Genomic DNA, 23,025 nt, shown 5'->3' with positions numbered 1-23,025 from the left:
CTGGTTCCTGGTCCTTGATTTCCATTTTGAAGAACTCTTTTCTCTTTGGCCTCTCCATGAAAGAGAATAAAACAAGAGATGTTTCAAGAGCTGGCATACTTTCAATTATTCAGTCAACTTTCTTTTTCTTTTCCTTTTTAAAATTTTTTTCAGTGTCATGGTGGAAAATCTTAGACAAAGGACTATACCAGCACAGCTAAGCCACAAAGTTAGGAAATTATGTTCTTTCCTTGTACATCCAGAAACATGGCAGAATTTTTTTTTTCAGAACCACATGATGAAAATGATTATAATTTCTGCAGAGCAGAATGTAATCAAACTGACAGGATTCTTGTTTTACTCCAAAAAGTTCTGGATTTTCGTGTGTTTATGATCAATGGTAGGGTGACTAAAGTTAGGGACATGCCCCTGTCACTGAGGCTATCATAGAGGAAGTTGCCTGACAAACGTTCATCTGATTCATCCCTTGGTGACAGTATTTCTCCCACCCAGGGTGGAGTTCCTTGTGTTCTTATGAGGGTCACGATCAGTCTATGGGGAATTGCTCTTGTTGATCAGCCTATAGAAGGCAAAGGAAGAGCATGCTGCGGGAAACTGGGGAAATCGATGTTCCTGCATTTGCTCCTGATGTCGTTTTGCTTTTTTGCATCATCTCCTTCATTTTCATAAAAATTTCCCTCCGCCCCTGCATGGAGACCCGCACACCCACGCACGAATATGTGCGCACCTGCGCTCTACGTGCCTGTATCCTAGAGTCACTGGGAGCCCTGCAGGTGGCTCTTCGCCTCCCTCAGCTGTTTCAATGCTTTTCCAGCTTCTGACTGCATTCACTAGTTAACCTCTGTCTCCAGCGCCTCCATGGTTCACTGGACCGTGGCTCCAGAAGCTTTCTGTCCTGCGCACGATTGCCAGTGCGTCCTCTGCCCTCTTCCTCGGCTTTAGCTTTTCCTTTTTACTTGATTCTTCTCCCTGCCCCCACTCCCCACACAGTACATGTCACTGTGTGGGCTCGTTGACCCGTCTCTTAGAGCCATTGCTGACTTGTCCTAATTCTTAGCTTCAGGCCAGCCAGCCAATCAGAGCGTGGCACTGAGTTTAAGTAGGAGTAGATCTTCTGTCATTGCCTGGTGTTTCTTTGCCCATGTAGATATTTATTTTCTTTATTTTCATCTTAAGCAAATATTTTGGATGTCTATATTTTTTTTTGCTTTGTGTCTTTGCCAGTTTATAATTATAAATCTGTCTGAGCATATAACTAGATCATAAACACTATGCAGGTGAGAATTGTGTCTCTGTTCTCATGTCTCTTGAATGAAGGAATGATTGAATGATGTTTGGGGATGCCAGAAATCTAAGTGTTAAATAACTAAGCACTTACTTTACATGTTTTATTGATTCTGGGAATAAATGAATGCCTTACTTAACTTTTCAAGTAAAATGCATGCATGTTTGTTATTTTTAGAGTTATTTCAGTTCACGAGAAATTATCTAATCTTACGCAAATCGCTGAAATATCATTGCCTACAACTCCTAAAGTTACTTCAAATGAAAATGTATCTCAAGTAGAAGAAACAGAAGAGGAATCAATTGGTAAAGAAATGGAAGTAGGTTATTAAATAATGGAAAATTTTATTGCCATTGCAGGATGGATGTCATTATACATAATTAAATTATTTTTTACTTTATCAGCGCATAACTATGTAACTAAACTTGAACAGTGTGGTTCTTCTGGCCTGTACTTTCTCTACTTAGAGTACCAGATATAACCCAACTTTTGGACACATAAGTAATGTTTTCTTTAAAGCTCTTCTAAGCATACCAATTATAAGAAACTGATGGTAAATGAAAACAAAGCCAATCTAGATAAATCATTCAGATATAACCATGAATCCTAAGAAACAATGCTCTGTAAATTTATAATGTTACTTTTAAATTCTAAGTCTAGTATTTGAGCATTTTTATTACCCAAGTAATATGGGAAGAAAAATTAGAAAATACAGATAAGCATATATCTTTCAGACTTTTTCTACACATCTGTATTTTTCTAACTAGAAAAAAGGCATTATCCTTATAGTGTGTTATTAATCTGATTACAGAGTTGAGTGATGACTGATATTCATGTTTTGGAGGAGTTCCTTCTGAGTTCTCAACCCATTGAGAAATAGGACACAGGAAACTGATATATGGAGATCTCAAACACTGGCATCATTACCGACAAAGCTGATTAGCAAACATGGCTCTGGACCTCTGGCCAAACAAGCTTATTAATATTTCACCCCTGAATTAGCCAGCCTTGCCCACCTAGTCACACAATAATCTAGCACACTTGTGTAGCTGTAGGATTTCCCCCGCTCCCCTGCTGACTGCCCGGCTGACTGCATGGGGGAGTAGAGAGTAATAGTCCCGTAGGCAGGGTGCCTTCAAAAATGTAAGCAAAGATTGACCCAATGGGGATGAGCCTAGTTTGCTTTTCCCAAACTCACCAATCAGATAAGTGACTCCACTCTCCTGGCTGCATCCAAAAGAAGCTGGAAGTGTCCCCCTTTCTTCGGGAGTGGAGTGGAAGTTCCTTACCCTCTATGGAAATGAGAGGAGCAGGGAATACCTGTTCTCCCCTAATCACTTGCTCTTTGAATTTCCATTTGCACATTCATCTGGTTGCTTGAGATATATGTTCTGTAGGTACCATGGCTTTTTTTTTTTTAATCAAATAGATGTACAAGGTTTAAAATGAAAAGGGACAGTCTCCTGTTTGACCTGTCCACACCCCACAGTCCTGCGAGCAGGCCATTTTCAACTCTTTCAGCTGTTCCTTTTGTTATTTACTTCCAAGACTCTAAATAATATGCAGGATCAGTCATGAAAAGCAAGATAACCAACACCCTTCAAATCCAAGTGGGTCCACTGGGCTCCATGTCTCCCCACACCAGCCTCCAGGCTGGTGGCACATCCATCCTCTGGAACATCCCCAGTCACTGGGCAGGAGGGAAGAAAAGGGGCAAATCACACCCTGGCTCTTTGAGTTTCCATCATATCACTTGCACTAACATTTCACTGGCCAAGTAAGTCACGAGCCATGCCAACAATTCTGCTATCAACTTGGAAAGAGGAAAGCTGGAAAAATTGTTGAATAGTGCTAATGACAGCCAAAAACAATTGTTTTTTCTTGATAAATCAGTTTTATATAATATCTATTGATTTTACTATACAAGGACTTTACTATACAAGGATTCCCTATATTTCTCCTCAACTTCTCCTTTCTCCATCCTTTCTAAATATTGTTATATCACAGAATTTAATTAAATCAGCATTCAGTGTTTATGTCATTATAACCCTGTAAACAATGTTCACAGCCAAGTCAGTGTACTGTGGTTATTTTCCTTGCCTGTATAAGGTTTGATTTTTTTTCACTTGTCTTTTTTCTTAACTTCTTTCTGATCATTACATCGGATCTGTCATATATTCATCCATAGATTTGTACCCAAGTGTTTATATTTATGTCTCAACTCTTCTTTTCCTTCCTGGAGGCCCCCCTCCTGCTCTGGTTAAGGACTGGTTGCCCCCAATGCCTGCAGCACAGCTCTGATTCTGGGACCTCCCTCTGCTGCTTTTCTGGTTGAATTCCCAGCCACTTGGGTCCCATCTCTGTTTTTCTTCTCTGAAAGCTTTTAGGATCTTTATTTTTGCTCTGCTGTATCTTTTTAAAAAAATCACTTTCTGCTAGTTTAATATTCAATTGGTGACCAATAACAAAATATTGTTAATTCTTAAAGAGCATTATTGGTATGGCTCTTTTTGTTTTCTTGTTTACGTTATCTTTTTTTTTTTTTTTTTTTTTTTGCGGTACGCGGGCCTCTTACTGTTGTGGCCTCTCCACACATCCTTTATAGTGCACATCCTTTATAGTGTCCTCAAATGTTACAACACAAATTACCAGATGTTTAACTATAGTAATGATATTCTGAGTACTCAGAATAAATATCCCAGTAGATCAGATACCTCAAACTCATGAGATTCATATATGTAATTCTTCTCGTAAAGTGCATTGTTGCCCTTTCATATCTGTTTTCAAGAACTCAGCTCATTTCGTTTTCGAACTTCTTTAGTAGATCACTTACAATCACAGTTTTTTAGTCATAGACCAAACTTACCAATTTTCTGTCTTTGAGCCATAACCTAGACTGTTCTTTGCTGAAATTGTCCTTGAATCCATTATTATATAGTTCATAAAAGGCAAATGATTATTTTTCTCCTGAACCCATTTGTCTTTTCAACTTACATTGTCTGAGACAGGAGAGTGAGTGTCCGTAAGAGTAAGGATTCTAGGTTGTGCTCTGCCACTCAGCTTTCCTACCGAGGGTCTGTCACTTAATGTTTCCTGGGACTAGTTTTCTCCTCATCTCTAAACAGGATCCTTTCACTCAGTTACTGGTGAGACGAAGAGATTGTCCCTTGGTTGGAATGAGAGCCATCAGAATTTTCCTGGGAGTCAGATATCGGTATCAAGTTCATCACAATGAGCCCAGTGCCTGAGCCAAGAAGTTGACTATGAATATAAACAAATCAGGAATAAATAGGGGCAAGTAGGGGCGTTTGAATGCAAGCAGAGGGAAGAATCCAGACGGCCCACCTTGCCTTAGCCAAGCTTTGTGACTTGCTCTCACGTCCTGACTTGAGTGATATATGTGAGTAGCTCAGTCCCTGAGTACAACAAACTGCTTTCAGTCCTGATGTTGTCCTCTGTGTTTTCTTTGTTTTTTTTTTTTTTTTTGCTGTACGCGAGCCTCTCACTGTTGTGGCCTCTCCCGTTGCGGAGCACAGGCTCCGGATGCGCAGGCTCAGTAGCCATGGCTCACGGGCCCAGCCGCTCCACGGCATGTGGGATCTTCCCGGACCGGGGCACGAACCCGTGTCCCCTGCATCGGCAGGCGGACTCTCAACCACTGCACCACCAGGGAAGCCCTCCTCCGTGTTTTTGAGTTTACTTTATCCTCCAACTTAAAAAGTGTTTCTTCAGATTTAATTAGGGCATTTTGAGATGTGTTCCAGTTCTGGTAGTTCTATATGTGAAAGAATGTCACAAAATGGAAAAAAACCTGCTCTTTTTAGTTTAGGTGAATTAGCAAACAAATTAATTCACATCATTTGAAAGTTGTGAAACGGAAGGAATAAACTTTTCTATTTTTTTCCCTATATACTAACCAGCACTTAGAAAAAAAAAAAAAAGAAACAGCTAGGTTCTAGGTTATATCAAATAAATTCCAGGGACTAAAATCTGCCAGTTTGTTGTCATGACAACCTTCACTTGGAGCTAATGAGAAGTTAACTAGGACACTTGAAGAGATCAATTCTGTTTGGGAGTTGGACAGGATTTCATAACCTCTATAATCAAATATATTTATTTCTATCTCAGTATGGATTTTTGGTGGGTTGTTAAATATAAAGGTCCAGAAAATGTACCTTTGGTTGATATGGGAGGTGGTGAATCTTGTTCTCTTTCTCATTCCCTTCCTTTTTTTTTTTGTTTTCTCTCCCCCAAATCCCTATGGTCTGGAATAAGCCAAAAGCTTCAGAACACAGGTATTAATTTAAGATGTTTTGGGAGGGCTACAGAACAGGTGTTCCAGTCACTTCTGGCTCGAAAACATGTCCTTCTTCCAAAATGGACAACAGTGGCTCAGAATCACTGGGTTGTTTTAACCTGTCATTCACAGCTTTATGGGGTATCTTCAGAGCATATCAGGTGTTTTAAAGCATATAAAAGGTGCAAACCATTCTGATTTTATGACACAAACACCTTTTTTGGAATGATAGCATACTGATATGATAAGCCTAAAATATATTTACCAAGTCACCTAAGATGAGTTCAGCAAACACGTGTGGGATGCCCGGATTGTACCGGGCAATTATATATAGTCAACATATCCCCAGTATCAAAGTACTATGAAAACATAGAACAAAATACAATTGAACATTAGCATCAAATAACACGTTATCTTTGAGAAACCGTTACGTGCAAAAATTTTCCAGGCTTGAGGAGATAAGGACATACTGAAATCAGCACAATTAGGTCCCTGTCAGGAGGAGCTTAATCACTGTGTGAGTATGACCATAGGTACCCAGATGTAATTCATAATGAGCCCAGCTGCCCGGTGGCCCTCTCTTAGCAAGCAAAGTCTGGCATTCAAAGAAACATCAATATAATGTTTAAAACCATTGAAAATAATCTAAACCTTATTCTTATGAGTCTCTTGTAAGAATATCTGAGAGGAAATCCTTTCATCATATACAGCATAACTTCTTTTAAATCTCCTTTTTCCCAACTGCCTTACTCTTAGTGCCTCTCTGACGTTCACAGTGGCAGCTCTCCAACCTCTGCCTCATTGGTTCAGACTCCTAAACCTCTCCCTCCAACTCAGTCTGCATGGAGTGTTTTGACTCCTCTCCCCTTCCCGCTCTGGTTCAGCTCTTTTTTTTTTTTTATAACATCTTTATTGGAGTATAATTGCTTTACAATGGTGTGTTAGTTTCTGCTTTATAACAAAGTGAATCTGGTTCAGCTCTTCGTTGTGAAGTTCAGCTTAATCTCTCTGACACCTTCCCCTTTTCCTGTTTCCCCCATTATCTGGATTCTACACTTATACAAAAGGGCAAGGTTGCTGATATCCTTCTTTCTCAATGGTGGAGCTGTTGATGCAAACTATTCTAATTTATCATTAAAAAAAATCTCATTCACATAGGGGTGTGTGTGTGTGTGTGTGTGTGTGTGTTAAGAGAAAGGGTTGAGCTAGACTTTGTGCTTGCTTCAGTAGCGCAGGTAGCATTTTATAGCCCCTGTAGACTGAAATAAAAATCATGTTTCCTTGCACCCTGTACCCTGACTCTATTGTTTTGGTCATTATCTCTTTCTGTGTCTCTTCCTCTCTCTTGACTTTGAATTCCTTTGCTCAGGGGTCTTCTCTGATATCTAGCCCAGTAACCAACTTCTAGTTGGAGACCTATGGAGAGCACTTACTCCAGACTGAGGATACAGCAAGAGATGAGAGGTGAAGTCATGGAGCTGGATGTTGTATTCAGGGTGGCAGGAGTGCAGGGTGAATGTAGGGCCCTGGGAAGGCAGGGCTGGGCATGGGCCGTAGGAAAAGCTGGGAGCAATGCCCGGAAGAGCATCTCATGATCCACCCTGAAATTTGCTAAGATAACCCTGATGGCATGTGAAGGACGGATGAAGGAAGCAAGAGTTTGGAGGATGGAAAGCAACTTAGGAAGGTTTTTTTCCCATAAAATGGGTGAACAATGATGAGGACTTCAACTAAGTCAAAATGTTGGCTCTGTTATTTTGGAAGTCACTCCGAAGCCTGTCCCTCATCAAATCAACAGATGCTCCTCTTTAAGGGAAAGTGACAGAGATTGAGCAGGGGTCCTTCTGTGCCCTCCCAGGCCCCTTGCCAACTGCACCATCCCTCCAACCGCCTTCTGCCTGGGATTGTTGAGTTCAGTGCTTTCCTTGTCTTCATTTCTGTGGCAGCAAGGTCACGGGAGGTTTCCCACAGCCCAACATCGAATCAGCCAGTTTCCCAAGTGTGTATGTGGTTTACCTCAAATAATGCCAAAGAAACAGAACGTTGTTGAGGCGAAATTTGTGTTCGATAAATGTTGAGACAAGCCATGGAAGGCATTTATCAGGTGACATGGCTGTCTTCATCTGTTATAGAAATGATTAATGATACAGTGTCATTTTGCTTGATAGCTCTTGATGAAATCATGACAGTAACCCATCACAGCTATTATTGAAATCTTTTGTATAGAAAGAAAACATACTTTAACCAGTCCTAAGAACGCAATTAGAAATATAGAAATTTGGATAAATAAGAAGAATACGTTAAGAATGTACTCCAGGATGTGTGTTCCCCTCTGTCTAGTAAAGTGGACCAGGAGCCTGGAAAGTTCGTCATAGGAAGATGGTGTCCCCCAGTCAGTGCTGGATGTCCTGCCTGCCCTCCATCCTTTCTGGTCCCATGGAAGCTGCCCTACTTCTGGCCATGATCACTTCCTGCCCAAACAGCTTGAGTAGCCTCCTAGCTAATTTCTCTTTTCTCTTCCTAGTCCAGTTCAGCTTTACATGGTAGCTAGAATTGTCTTTTTTTTTTTTTTTTTTTTTTTGAAGTACGCAGGCCTCTCACTGTTGTGGCCTCTCCCGTTGCGGAGCACAGGCTCTGGACGCGCAGGCTCAGCGGCCATGGCTCACGGGCCCAGCCGCTCCGTGGCATGTGGGATCTTCCCGGACCGGGACACGAACCCGTGTCCCCTGCATCGGCAGGCGGACTCTCAACCACTGCGCCACCAGGGAAGCCCCAGAATTGTCTTTTTAAAGCAATCAGATCATTATCCCCTCAGTCCAGTGCCTCTCAATTTCCTAAGCAACAAAATCCAAATTCCTTACGTTTACGTGTCCTGTTATAAGTACACCTCTCAGCCTTATTTCTCACCACCGTGCTTCCTATACACACCAGCAGTAAAGACCGTATCAGGTTCTTTATGTTTCTTGAATATCTGCTGTTTCATTGCTCCATCTGGAATGCCCTTGTCCCCATTCTCTGCCAGTTGAAGTCTTACTACTCTTTCATACCTCAGTTTATATGACCCTTTCTCCAGGAAGTATTCCCTGTTCATTATACTTTTTTTTTTAAACATCTTTATTCGAGTATAATTGCTTTACAATGGTGTGTTAGTTTCTGCTGTATAACAAAGGGAATCAGCTATACATATACACGTATCCCCATATCTCCTCCCTCTTGCGTCTCCCTCCCACCCTCCCTATCCCACCCCTCTAGGTGAACACAAAGCACCAAGCTGATCTCCCTGTGCTATGCGGCTGCTTCCCACTAGCTAGCTATTTCACATTTGGTAGTATATATATGTCAATGCTATTCTCTCACTTTGTCCCAGCTTACCCTTCCCCCTCCCCGTGTCCTCAAGTCCATTCTCTACGTCTGTGTCTTTATTCCTGTCCTGCTCCTAAGTTCTTCAGAACCTTTTTTTTTTTGCCCCCTAAGATTCCATATATATGTGTTAGCATACGGTATTTGTTTTTCTCTTTCTGACTTACTTCACTCTGTATGACAGACTCTAGGTCTATCCACCTCACTACAAATAACTCAATTTCCTTTCCTTTTATGGTTGAGTAATACTCCATTGTATATATGTGCCACATCTTCTTTATCCATTCATCTGTTGATGGGCACGCAGGTTGCTTCCATGTCCTGGCTATTGTAAATAGAGCTCAAGTGAACATTGTGGTACATGACTCTTTTTGAATTATGGTTTTCTCAGGGTATATGCCCAGTAGTGGGATGGCTGGGTCATATGGTAGTTCTATTTTTAGTTTTTTTAAGGAACTTCCATACTGTTCTCCATAGTGGCTGTATCAATTTACATTCCCACCAACAGTGCAAGAGGGTTCCCTTTTCTCCACACCCTCTCCAACATTTATTATTTGTAGATTTTTTGATGATGGCCATTCTGACTCGTGTGAGGTGATACCTCACTGTAGTTTTGATTTGCATTTCTCTAATGATTAGTGATGTTGAGCATCCTTTCATGTGTTTGTTGGCAATCTGTATATCTTCTTTGGAGAAATGTCTATTTAGGTCTTCTGCCCATTTTTGGATTGGGTTGTTTGTTTTTTTGATATTGAGCTGCATGAGCTGCTTGTATATTTTGGAGATTAATCCTTTGTCAGTTGCTTCATTTGCAAATATTTTCTCCCATTCTGAAGGTTGTTGTTTCATCTTGTTTATGGATTCCTTTGCTATGCAAAAGCTTTTAAGTTTCATTAAGTCCCATTTGTTTATTTTTGTTTTCATTTCCATTTCTCTAGGAGGTGGGTCAAAAAGGATCTTGCTGTGACTTATGTCAAAGAGTGTTCTTCCTGTGTTTTCCTCTAAGAGTTTTATAGTGTCTGATAGTCTTATAATCGTGACTCCTTTAGTTGTAAGTAAAGAAAAACTACTTATGCTAGCTCAAATGAAGTAGGTTTGGTAAGGAGGCAGTATTTGGCAGGGCATGGTAAGTAAGCTCGTGCATAACCAAGGACCGGGGACAAAACACAGTGGGCCCCACAGAAAGTGAAACTTGGACAGTCGGGAGCCAAGATTGCACTCAGTCCCACAGGCGGTGTCAGTTCTCATTTATCTCTGTTTCTTGCTCACTCATGTTACATCTAGCCCATTAGGTGCCTTCTCCAACTCCGTATTGCGACCTCTCAGCTCATCCGGCCAGTCCTGATGATAACTCTCTTCTGTTGTCCTTCCTTATATGAAATTACAATGATGGAGAATCTGATTGATTCAACCCTGCCCATAGGTAGATCTTTCTTGGGTCAGATGTCCACACAGAAACACGCTGCGTCCAAACAGTAGGGGCTGCGGCAGTGTCCTCAGCAATAGACCACGTATGATATCAACTCTCTCTTCTTCTTCTTCATTTTCTCTTTCCATTTCTTTCTCGATTCCCAACTGTTCATCTCTGCTTAAACCCTTTCTCAGATCTGAACCTCTTTATTCCAGGGCTCTCTTCTCAGAAGAAAAGCGATCTTCCAAAATCTTATTCTGGTGTGAATTACTTTACTTGTTCTTCTCTAACACATGAATTTTAATTGTGAATTTTGCAGGGAAAGAATCCTAAAATAATTTATTTGTCATTAAATCTTATAGTTTGTGGCTATTTTGTATCTTTTCAAATAACCCTAATTACTTAAAAGATTGTGACCTCTGAATCCCTCTAAGTTTCATCCTGGGAATTAGGGTTAGGGAGTGATGTAACAAAAGACAAATGAAATAACTAATATGTAATTAAAATATCTAGTATTTTACCAATAAGATCAACCTCACTATATTGTCTTATTATTTCTAGAACATGATTATTGAATGTTGCTCTGAAATAGCATCTTTGTTTTTGCCTGATGAAGAGGCAACTCCGCTATCTGAGGTATGCATCTCTTTTAAAACTGTATGTGATTCCCTAACAAGTATTGTTGTTGCTATGGAAATGGAAATACAGAAAACATCTATTATGAAAGTATCAAGGGCCTAACCATCCTTAATTAATATGAAAAGTGCTAAGCATTAGTTTATAATAGCATGTTATTTTGGTTAGAAATATTCTTTGTTAAAAAATCAACTAGTACAGAAAGTTGTGGAGAGGATAATCTTAAAATCATCTCAAATTCACCATTCAGGGAATAACCACTATTAACATTTTGGAGAATATCTTAAATTTTTTTCATGTATAGTTAGACTTTTGAATTTTTATATCAGTGGGATCATACTGCACAAGCATTCTGTAACTTGTTTTTTTTTTCATTCAACAATAATGCTATGGAGATATTTTTATGTGAAAAGTCTACCCTGTCTTATTTCATGCCTACATAATAGTTTCTTTTAAGTATTTGTCATGTCAGGCTCTGTTTATATAACTAGATCCTTATTCATGGATCTTGAGGTTGATGGGTTCTAGAACATGTATTTCACCCTTCTGTTTCACCCATCCTCAGAGTTAATTCTTAGGAATAGGATTTTGGAGTAAAAAGTATATGCATATGGTCCCTGACTTACAACTTATGATTTTTTTGACTTTATGATATTATGAAAGCAATACACATTCAGTAGAAACCATACTTCAAATTTTGAATTTTGAGCTTTTCCCTGGCTAGCAATATGCAGTCCAATACTTGTGATGTGAGGCAGCAGCAGTGAACTGCAGCTCGCATCACCCTCATGATCATGAGGGGAAACAACCCACATACGTACAACCATTCGGGACCCGGACAGCCATTCTGTTCTTAACTTTCAGTACAGTATGCAGTAAATTACATGAGCTATTCAACACTTTATTATAAAATTGGCTTTGTGTTAGACGATTTTGTCCAGCTGCAGGCTAATGTACGTGTTCTGAGCGTGTTTAGGGTGTGCTAGGCTAAGGTCTGATGTTTGGTAGGTTAGGTGTATTAAGTGTATTTTTGACTTAAGATATCTTCAGCCTCTGATGAGTTTACCCATTTATTGGGACATAACCCCATCATAAGTAAAGGAAGATCTGTATACATTTTCTATTGTGGTAAAATATACATAATGTAAAATTTACAATTTTAATCATTTCTAAGTGTACACATCAGTAGCATTAAGTACATTCAAAACGTTGTGCAAACATCTCCACCATCCATCTCCACAATTTTTTCATCATCCCAGGTAGAAACTTTGTACCCATTAAGTAATAACTCCCCATTTCCTCCTCCCCCAGCTCCTGGTAATCTCTGTTCTACTATTTGCTTATTCTAGGTACCTCATATAAATGGAATCATACAATATTGGTTTTTTTGTGGCTGGCTTATTTCATTTAGTGCAATGTTTTCAAAGTTCATCCATGTTTAACGTGTATCAGTACTTCATTCCTTTTTAAGGCTAAATAATATCCCATTGTACGTATATACCACATTTGTTTATCCACTCTTCTGTGGATGGACATTTGAGTTGTTTGTACCTTTTGGCTCCTATAAATAATGCTGCTATAACCATGGGTGTACAAGTATCTGGGTGTACACCTAGGAGTGGACTTAGTAATTGGTGGATCATATGGTAATTCTATGTTTAACTTTTTAAGAAAACCCCAACAGCTGCACCATTTTACATTCCCATCAACAGTGCAAGAGGGTTCTAATTTCTCCACATACTCACCAACACTTAGTTTCTCTTTTTTGATAATAGCCATCTTAATGGGTGGAAAGTAGTATCTCATTGTGATTTTGATTTGCATTTCCCTAATGACTAATTTAATCGCCGATCGCCCATTTTTATATCTTCTTTGGAGAAATGTCTATTCAATCCTTTGCCCATTTTGAATGGGCTTATACATTTGGGTATATAATTGCAAATGGCCTCCAAAAATGTGGCACCAGTTTTCTCTCCCATCTGCAGTAGGTGAGAGGCCCAGTGTACCTGTGTATTCACCCACACTAGTTCTCCTTCTTCTGCTCTCTCCCTCCCTCCTTCTCTTCTCCCTTTCCTCCCTCTCGTCTCCCTCCTCTTCTTCTAACTGTTGTAGGTCTGACAAGTGAAAAATGACATTTTCAATTATTTTATATTTATTAATAGTAAAGCCAAATATAGTTCCTAGTTTGTTGGCAGTGTGTGTTTCTCCTTTTGTGGAATGGTGTTCATTCATTTAGCCAATCAACAAATACTTAGAGTGAACTGCCTATGTGTCAGGAACTCCTTTCTAGGCCCTAGAGAGCCTGCTGTGAACAAGCAACAAGGACCTCACTCTCTCGGAGCTGCCGTTTTTTTGTTTTTGTTTTTGGAGAGAAATAGTAAATAAATCAATAAGCAAGATAATTCTGCATTTTGTTAAGTGCTATGAAGGAAAAAACAGAGTGAGATGTTAGAGTAGGGTTGGCAAACTGCAGCCTGTGAACTATGGCCCACTGCCTGTTTGTAAATAAAGTTTTATTGGAACACAGCTATGCTCATTTGTTTACCAGTTGTCTATAGCTGCTTTTGAGCTACAACAGCAGAGCTCGGTAGTTTTGACAGAGACCATATAGCCCACAAAGTTTACATTATTTACTATCTGGCCCTTTACAGAAAAAAGTATTCTGATCCCTGTGATAGAAAATAACAGGGGATGGGGCAACAGTTTAGATGGGTGGTCAGGGAAGAATTCTCTTAGGAGAAGACCTGAAACATTACACTGTGTCCCTCCCACTAGATCATTAGCTTCTCGGGAGCAGGGGTGGTGCTATCTTAATCTTTGAATTCTTACAGTGCCTTGTACACGACATCACTTGGTTATTGTTTCTTGAATTAAATTCTCTTTAGTTTTAAATACCTGAAATTTAATATTTGCTTAAAATTTTTTTTTCATCTGGCCATTCATGTTCTTTTCCCATGTTTTTAAATGAGGAACTTAATTTTTTATTATGGAAATATGTAGAATTACTGCAGCAGACCATTGACAATAAAAATCAAGCTTAAATCTAGTTTCGAACAAACTGTGATTTACAAATAGGTCACAGAAAAAAATTGTTATTTTAAGACACATGATTTATAACATTAATGGGCTTTGGCCCCTGACAGACCTGGGTTGGAATCCCAGCCTTGGATCTTGTTTGACCTGAGGCAAATCATTTAACTTCTCTAAGCCTCAGTTTTCTCATGTGTAGAGTGGGGTAATAATGCCAACAATGCCTCACAGTTGTGAGGACTAAAGTAAATAATGTATGTTAAGTATTTGGATTAGGGTCTAGTGCAAATAAATGTTAAATAATTATCAGCTATTTCATCATGTCATCTTCATTAGCATCTTCCCTACCATGGTCCTGCCTTCCATGTGTGAATTCTTCATCCTCTAGTCAACTCATTTCAACAGATTTTTAAGATTCAAAGTTGTTTTGAAATATTGACAGAAAAGGAGAGTAACAGTGTTAAAGAGAGAGAGAAAACCAGGAGTCCTTTTCTTTGCTTGTAATGTAAATAATTGTTGAATCCTAGAGGAATTAGGTCAGGGTACAAGATCCCAACATGAGATCGCAGTCGTGAAAGAATCACTGGTCCAAGAGAAGGTGCCTCCAATCGAATCCCACGCTAGCACGTCCACTGAGAGCGAGACTCACCTGAATCCCACGCTAGCTGTCCACTGAGAGCGAGACTCACCTGATAGTGCTGGATGGCGCGTGGGCGTTTACAGGCTGGTTCCAAGAAGTAAATGGTTAAAATAAAGAAGAAGTAAATTTGTCTAAATAAAATTACATGCCTTCTTTTGTCACTGGCATGAGATCTTCCTGTTCAGTTTAATTCCTTACTGAACATATCTATTATAATTGCCTTTGCCTGTATTGCCTCTTCTTAATTAAAATAAATATTGCCACACACAACTTGTGACAGAAATAACCTGAGATAGCAAGGAAGTGAAGGAAGGGAATGAGTGCTACGTGCTAATGTTCTTAGTGATTAGTTACAGAATGTAAATGACCGTTAGGTGTACTTTCTGGTGCACCAACAATGAAGCGATCCTTTCATTGCCTACATAGGTTCAGATTATTGCAGTTTCCAAGTTGTCAGGTAGGATTCAAACATGACGCTAGAAATATTCTTTCCGCTCTTGCTGTGACCAAGAAAAAGTAGAAGAATTGAGGGCCACAATGAGATTTAAAAGTCATACATTTGAGGGGCACTAGGCTACTTGGCTTTTTTGATTTTCTCTTTGATTTCTTCAGTGATCTCTTGCTTATTTAGTAGCGTATTGTTTAGCCTCCATGTGTTTGTATTTTTTACAGTGTTTTTCCTGTAATTGATATCTAGTCTTACAGCATTATGGTCAGAAAAGATACTTGCTATGATTTCAATTTTCTTAAATTTACCAAGGCTTGATTTGTAATGCAAGATATGATCTATCCTGGAGAATGGTCCATGAACACCTGAGAAGAAAGTGTATTCTGTTGTTTGGGGATGGAACGTCCTATAAATATCAGTTAAGTCCATCTTGTTTAATGTTTCATTTAAAGCTTGTGTTTCCTTATTTATTTTCATTTTGGATGATCTTTCCATTGGTGAAAGTGGGGTGTTTAAGTCCCCTACTATGATTGTGTTACCGTCGATTTCCCCTTTTATGGCTGCTAGCATTTGCCTTATGTATTGCGGTGCTTCTATGCTGGGTGCATAAATATTTGTAATTGTTATATCTTCTTCTTAGATTGATCCCTTGATCATTATGTAGTGTCCTTCTTTGTTCCTTGTAATAGTCTTTGTTTTAAAGTCTATTTTGTCTGATACGAGAATTGCTACTCCAGCTTTCTTTTGGTTTCCATTTGCATGGAATATCTTTTTCCATTTTGTATGTGTCCCTAGGTCTGAAGTGGGTCTCTTGTAGATAGCATATATACAGGTCTTGTTTTTGTATCCATTCAGCCAGTCTATGTCTTTTGATTGGAGCATTTAATCCATTCACATTTAAGGTAATTATCAATATGTGTATTCCTATTATCATTTTCTTAATTGTCTTGGGTTTGTTATTGTAGGTCTTTTCCTTCTCTTGTGTTTCCTGCACGGACAAGTTCCTTTGGCATTTGTTGTAAAGCTGGTTTGGTGGTGCTGAATTCTCTTAGCTTTTGCTTGTCTGTAAAGGTTTTAATTTCTCCATTGAATATGAATGAGATCCCTGGTGGGTAGAGTAATCTTGGTTGTAGGCTTTTCCCTTTCATCATTTTAAATATGTCCTGCCACACTCTTCTGTGCTTAGCCAATTTTTTAAATTAGTCAGCAACTGTCCCCAAATATACTAGGTAACTGTTATGGAGTTGCTGAGTGTGTTTATACCCAGAGGACATAGGAAAAACTAGGTGGATTCTCAGTTCCCTTTAAAAGAAGCTATGCAATTTTTCTGGCGTTGGATGGAGTTGCATGTTTCCCAATTTATGTGGGATAGCTTCCACGTCACTTTTTGGGGGGGCTGTTAAGTCCTAGAAGGTAGGCTATTTATCTTCCTTTAAGCTGTTAAGTCCTAGAGGGTAGGCTATTTAACTTCCTTTGGCTAATTTTGTTACATTACCCTATGCCCCTTGGTTTCTTTTTAACAAAACTTCCCAAATGGTGACAATGACAATACTGTCTGTAAACTGTCATTTATAGCATTGGGAACAAGGTATTCTGTAGTTTACTAAGTATTAAAAAATTAATTCAATAATATAACTTCTTTCAGTTGAAAGTTGTAGTTGGTTTTTTTTGTTTGTTTTTTGTTTTTTTTGTACCAGCCAAGAGCTGTCTGAATAGATTTTACAGGCATCAAGCATTACATCTTTCTTCTGTGAGACATTATTATTCTGTCCTCAAGTGAAGAGTATCCTTTGTATGTAAGTTCATGAGACATCCACTTAATATTCTTATATTCTTTTGGAGACAATGCCGAATGACATCAGTTCCACACTGCCTCTAAAACACAGCTCTGACTTTGATTCCATCCGCTTCACTATTCATTTCCGACTGTCAAATTTGGCTAAGGGAAAAAGAAAGCCCTTAAGAAAGGCTAGGCTATTAATGTGCTCTTCAAAATGCTAAGAAAAGGCTAAGCTGTTTATAGCGTTTTCAAAATGCTCATCTCTCGGAGATTTGCCAGCAACAGTGTCAAGGTGAAATAGCTCTCGTTCATCCAGGAACTGAGAGCCTTTGTGTTCTCTGCACTCAAAGCACTGGTCCCACTATTGTTAGACGTGCTATTTGGGGGTATAATGATCCTTGGATATAAGTTAAACCAAAATATAGTCATGAACCTGATATTGTGTATTTACTGTAAAAGTGGCAAGAAGTGTGTGCAATGCTTGAGAAAGCAAGCCTGGCTTCATTCTGGGTACAGCTGTATTTCAGAATCAAGGGGACAATTTCCTGAAGTTTAGTCACTTTGTATAACTTCAAAGGAAGTGAGAGGCAGGGGTATTATTAGCAGATCTGTACATTGCTTTCTGTCTTGCTGAAAACTGAGTCAAGTGCTTAGTTTCATTCACTTCATGCATTTTGCGAAACGTTTTTGTCTTGATTAAAAATCTGGACCCTTAACAATGGCGTTATAATTCATTTTAGGAGGATGTTGACTTTGGCCTCATATTTCTCAGTCAGTTGACAAGCCTTTTGAAATTCTCCAGACCAATGTTCTTTATATTTAAATAAATCCACAAAGGAGAAACTGGTGTAAATTTACCCATTTTCTTTGTTAATACTTTGGACACCAGTCATTAGAGATTTTTGCCCTTATTTCTCCTGTATCTCAGGTAGCTGGTACCATTATGTTCTTTTCTCAACCACCTGTGAGAGCACAGCACGGTGGGAAGAGTGCTCGGCACACGCTGGAGCCCCACTGTTGCTCTTGTGGACAAGTCATTAGTCCTTAAAGACCTCAGGTCAATTACATGCTGCTGAAGGTCTCGGAAGCAACGTTTCTCAGCAGATCAAAACATGATTTGATTCTTGGTTCCACCATCTGTTGATGGTGTGACCGTGAGCTACTCACTTTTCCTTCTCTGCTTCAGCTCCTTATCTGTCCATTGGTGATAGCTTCTCCTCATGTAGGATTGCATTAGAAACAGTATGTGACACGTCTGATATAGTGCCTGTCGACGCCATGGGTAAGCATCCAATACATTGTGGCCATCTTTATTTTTCCCTGCCTTAAAATAATGAGAAATGAGTCATTTCTTCATTTGATCATTCGTAACTCTCTGCATTGGTGGCTTTTGGCCTATCTGAATGTTTGCTAATTTTCAAAAGAGTAAAGGGACATTTAATAGATGTAGTCTTAATATTATTTTTCAATCATCCTTTTTAAATTAAACTTTCTGTTTTGAGATCATGTTAGGCTCATGTGCAATTTTAAGAAATAATAATGTAATACATTATAATAATATAATATAAGGTAAAACTGTAGTACAGTGTCATAACGAGGATAATGACATTAATAAAGTCGGGCTACAGAACAATTTCATCACTACAAGGACTCCTCCTGTTCTCCTTTTATAGCCACCCCCACCTCTCACACCCCACCTCTGTCCCTGACCCTTGACAATTATTAATATATTCTCCATTTCTATAATTGTATCATTTCAAGAATGTTATATTGAAGGAACCATACAGTATGTAACCTTTGGGGATTGGTATTTTTTCACTCAGCTTAATTCCCTGGAGAACCATTAAATCATGGTTTTTTTTTTTTTTTTTTTTTTGCGGTACGCGGGCCTCTCACTGTTGTGGTCTCTCCCGTTGTGGAGCACAGGCTCCAGATGCGCAGGCCCAGCGGCCACGGCTCATGGGCCCAGCTGCTCCGCGGCATGTGGGATCTTCCCGGACCAGGGCACGAACCCGTGTCCCCTGCATCGGCAGGCGGACTCTCAACCACTGCGCCACCAGGGAAGCCCTAAATCATGCTTTTGATGGACCAAAAAATCCTTATGAACATTGAATATTTTACTTTGGCCACATAATAATCATTAGCTCAAAAGTGCCTGTTGTGGTACCTGGCACATAGTGTGGGGTAAAGGTTCACTGAGGCGCAGGGGTGGATCCCACTCTACCTGATTCACCCCTCCTCCTCCCTCTCCTCCTCCTCTCCATCCTTCTCCTCTTTCCTTGCCCCCTTCTTCTCCACATCTTCTTATGGATATTGACAGACAAAGGCTGATTGCTCAAGTTAGAAATACCAAAAAGAGTTAAAAGAAATACTTTATGTGAAATTGCTTTGTAAATTGCAAGCTCTGTTAGACTTCCTTTCAAAAATTGCTGGTCAGTGTAGGCCACATTGTAAGAACAGTTTGCAGATGCTTGCAATGTAAACGGATGGGAACAAAGGACTCAGCGTGAGCAGTGTTTCCTTCCGCATCGTGCTCATGGGTCTGCGCTCTGGTTTCTGCTGCAGTGGGAGCTGCTGACTAACAAAGCCCCTCAGCCTTTCACTCTAACCAACAAAATCCCAGGAACAAAATGCAAACTTCAGTTCACATTCTTTGTAAGCCTTTGCTCTGAAAAAGAGCCCCCTGTTTAGAGTTGCCAGATGTTAAGCTCGCTGAGCTCCTTCATGAAAAAGCATCAAGAAATGCCAAGTATTGTTCAAACTCTGGAGTTTTCATTTCAGTATCTCAGGTCAAAAGCCCACAGGCAGATCAGTCACAGCCTTTCAGGAGGCAACCCACCTTCAGCATTTGTACCCAGTTAGAGCATTTCTTCCTGGAACTTTGCTGCTGAGAGTCAACGACCTGACCTTTAAGTGGAGTCCAACCCTTACTCTGATGGAATGTCCCCTATTCAGAAATACAGCAAGGGGAGAACAAGCTTGCCAGAGTGTAGCTGTTTGAGCCAGGATAGCTTAGGCTGTGCTGTGCTAACAGATAAACCCCACACCTCAGTGGCAGTCAAGGTTTGCTTATTTCTCATAAAAGTCCAGTGAGGGGTCCGCAACTCTCCTTCAGCTTGTAACTGTGCTGTCTGGGCTACACGGCCTCCAAGTCGGAGGAGAAGAGGGCTAGGGGATTTCGTAGGATGCTTTTAAGTTGGGTGACTATAGATACAGGTTTGCCTGCAGCAGTCACAGCGCATACCTGTTGATGTGGTGTGATGGTTAATATACTCTCCTTTTATTCTCAGCAGTCTCCCAGTTTAGGCAATAAATTAGGGTGACCATTTCTAAGAGCCAGCATGGAATGGCTAGCATATAATTTCTGCCCATATCCTATTGGCCTTGCCCTGATGTGCAAGGATGTAGAGAACCATAGAGGAACAAGTATGTACTTCAGTGAGCTCTAGTAACCTCTGGCACAGCAGGCATCTGCAGGAACGCCACGAATTTTTTCCACAGAATTAATTCAATAACTTCAATTACCAAAACTCTGTTGAGAAGATAGGTTAGAAATATGATATTCTTACGAACTAAGCCATCTCATTTAATCACACATTATGGTAGGCTGACTCATGGCCCCCCAGAGATGTCCACATCCTAATCCCCAGAACCTGTTACCTTATATGACCAAAGGGACTCTTCAGACGTGATTAAGTTAAGGATATTGAGATGAGGGAGGTTATCCTGGATTATTCAGGTGCGCCTTAAGTGTAGTCACAAGTATCCTTGTAAAAGGGAGGCAGAGGGAGACTTGACAGCAGAAGAGGAGAAGGCAACGTGATGATGGAGGTGAAGATTGGAGAGATGTGCTTTGAGGATGGAAAAGAGGCTATAAACCAAGGAAAACAGGTGGCCCCTAGATGCTAAAATAGGCAAAGAAACAGATTCTTTGCTGAGAGTCTCCAGAAGGAACCTGCCCCGCTGACACCTTGACTTTAGCCCAGCCAAACTGAATTCAGATTTCTTACCTCCGGGACTGTAAGAGAACAAGCGTGTGTTGTACGCCACTAGGTTTGTCTTACATTTGTTACAGCAGCAGCAGGACATTAATACACACGTGCACTCTGAAATTCAGCATGTGACTTTAGGTTTCTGTTTCTGTTTAGATGTCTGTAAAAAAAAAAATCCTTCTTTTACGTGTGAGATATTTAAGTGGCTTGCCCAAGATCCCTTAGCTAGTTAATGTCGGAGCCAGGATTTACACCCAGGCAGACTGGCTCCTCAGATCACGTTTCTAACTACCCAGCTGCACTGCCTCTGCCCTACTGCCCAGCTGCCCTTGAACTCCCCCTACCATGCCCATCCACCATGAAACGCCCCTGCTGCATGCAGCCTCTCCTCCCACACCTACCTGACTTCAGTCTCTTGCTCCTTCCATGGGCACTGTGGGCCCCTGGACACATTTCCAGCTTCCGCTTTTGGAAAAAATTTTATGTAAGGTTCTAGGGCTTCCATAGGGAATTCTCAAGAAAAGTTAGGCTTCAGGAGAAATTATTGAATTTCTTCGTATTTAAGTGTATGGGGAGGGATATTATTTGAGGGAAGATATTTCTGAATCTTCTTCCTGCTCCTTAGTTTCTAATTCTCTTCCTCATACTCTAGAGGGGGAAGTGTTCCTAAGGGTAATCAAATAACATGATTAATAGAAATGATACTGGAAAGGTATTAAGTTTGTTTTACCATGACCCAGAAAAGAAGCCTCTAGAAATTCGGTATAAAAATTCTCAGTACTTTAAATCTCCCGTTAGCTTGTATTGGTTATATACTAGTATGCGTTTTGCCATATTGCCATTTGTTTAATGGTTCTATCGTTAACCACTGAATTAAATATTTACGCCTGGGTGGCCCCTTCACTGAGCCACTAAGAGCTCCTCTTCCGGACCGAAGAACTTATTTTCCCAGCCCTGGGAATGTGCTGACCAGCAGCCCTCAGCTCTCAACCCTCTCCAGGAACTGCCCCTGTCTAATGGACATGGCCTTTTTGGGCAGGGGTGGGTTGGGGGGGTATCTGTATCTAATTACTGGCTGATATGGGTGTGCAGTGACCCAACCAGCCCCCCCCCACAAAAGTTGGGACAACTCTGAAGGGCCACTCCAGCTTCAAAGCTCCCCATGGGGTTGGCAGGGGGTTTGTTGTGTCTGCATTGCAGCCAGTCTTCTCCCTCTACCTAATCCTGCTTTCTTCCCTTTCCCCATGGGTGTTGATCCCAAGAGTATGCCCCAATAAGCTTCCTGAAAGCTAAGTTCCATCTCAGGGTCTGCTTCCCAGGAACCTGAACTGCAACAATGAGTTAAAAATAATAATAAAAAATGAAGATCCCTGACTGGTGATGAATACATAAGAGTGCTCCATTAATCCTTATTTATTGGAATTAGAAGAGTTCTAAAGGAACTTGGAAACACACTTTCTGTCGAAAGTTTATTTTCTAATGTAGAAGTAAGGGGAAAACATCATACACGTCACCCACTCATGATTAAAAATACCTTCTGCAGTGTGACCCCACAGTTCAATCACAGTTTCCTTTGACCTCTGTTTTAACAGTTAATTTACAATGATATAAAGTCTGTAAAACAAAGATTCGAGCCCATATCCAATCCTCAATAAATGCAGGCTTCCTTTTTCAGAGAAACGTTTTTTCCCAGAGTAAAAAAACAAGGACTTGGTAAAGCTTTAAAACCATTTTATGCAAATAAAGGCAATGATGTAAAGAACGATGTCATCACGCATAGAACTATATCAGAATTTATGCTCAAATCTCCACAGAGAGTGAGGAATACACACTCAGTTTTACAACACATTGACTATAAGCATTTCTGTTCAGTCATCTACCCCAAAACACTTTTCCTTTAATTCTTCCCCCAACCTCTGATTATAAGCACGGAACCGTCAGCCGAAAACTTGCATCTAGCCTTTATGCCTTATGCACTTCATTGTTGGTTGTATGACTCCGCTTCCTGTCCTGATTAGAGCTTTTGATATTTTAAAGGGGATTTGCCCTGTTTGAGACCCTTTATTAGCTTTTTATATGGTGACAGAGACTTTCCTGGAGTGAGAGAGCAGCTGTTCTTTCTGCACAATAGGGTTTCAAAGGCTCT

At 40.2% G+C, this 23,025-nt stretch overlaps 1 protein-coding gene across 2 annotated transcripts in view; it reads left to right on the top strand.

The window, feature by feature from the left end:
* Positions 1-23,025, top strand: part of CFAP54 (cilia and flagella associated protein 54) — a 301,722-nt gene that overhangs the window by 270,208 nt on the left and 8,489 nt on the right. For both annotated transcript variants that reach the window (XM_073788328.1, XM_019952057.3), the window contains 2 exons: positions 1,463-1,604; positions 10,915-10,989. In XM_073788328.1, the coding sequence (XP_073644429.1) occupies positions 1,463-1,604; positions 10,915-10,989 (217 nt within the window). The remainder of the gene's footprint in view (positions 1-1,462; positions 1,605-10,914; positions 10,990-23,025) is intronic.

This window comes from Tursiops truncatus, chromosome 11 (genome assembly GCF_011762595.2).
Source record: "Tursiops truncatus isolate mTurTru1 chromosome 11, mTurTru1.mat.Y, whole genome shotgun sequence".
In the NCBI taxonomy this organism is placed as follows: Eukaryota; Metazoa; Chordata; class Mammalia; order Artiodactyla; family Delphinidae; genus Tursiops; species Tursiops truncatus.
Note: the sequence above shows the minus strand (reverse complement) of the source record. Positions and strands in the feature narration are given on the sequence as shown.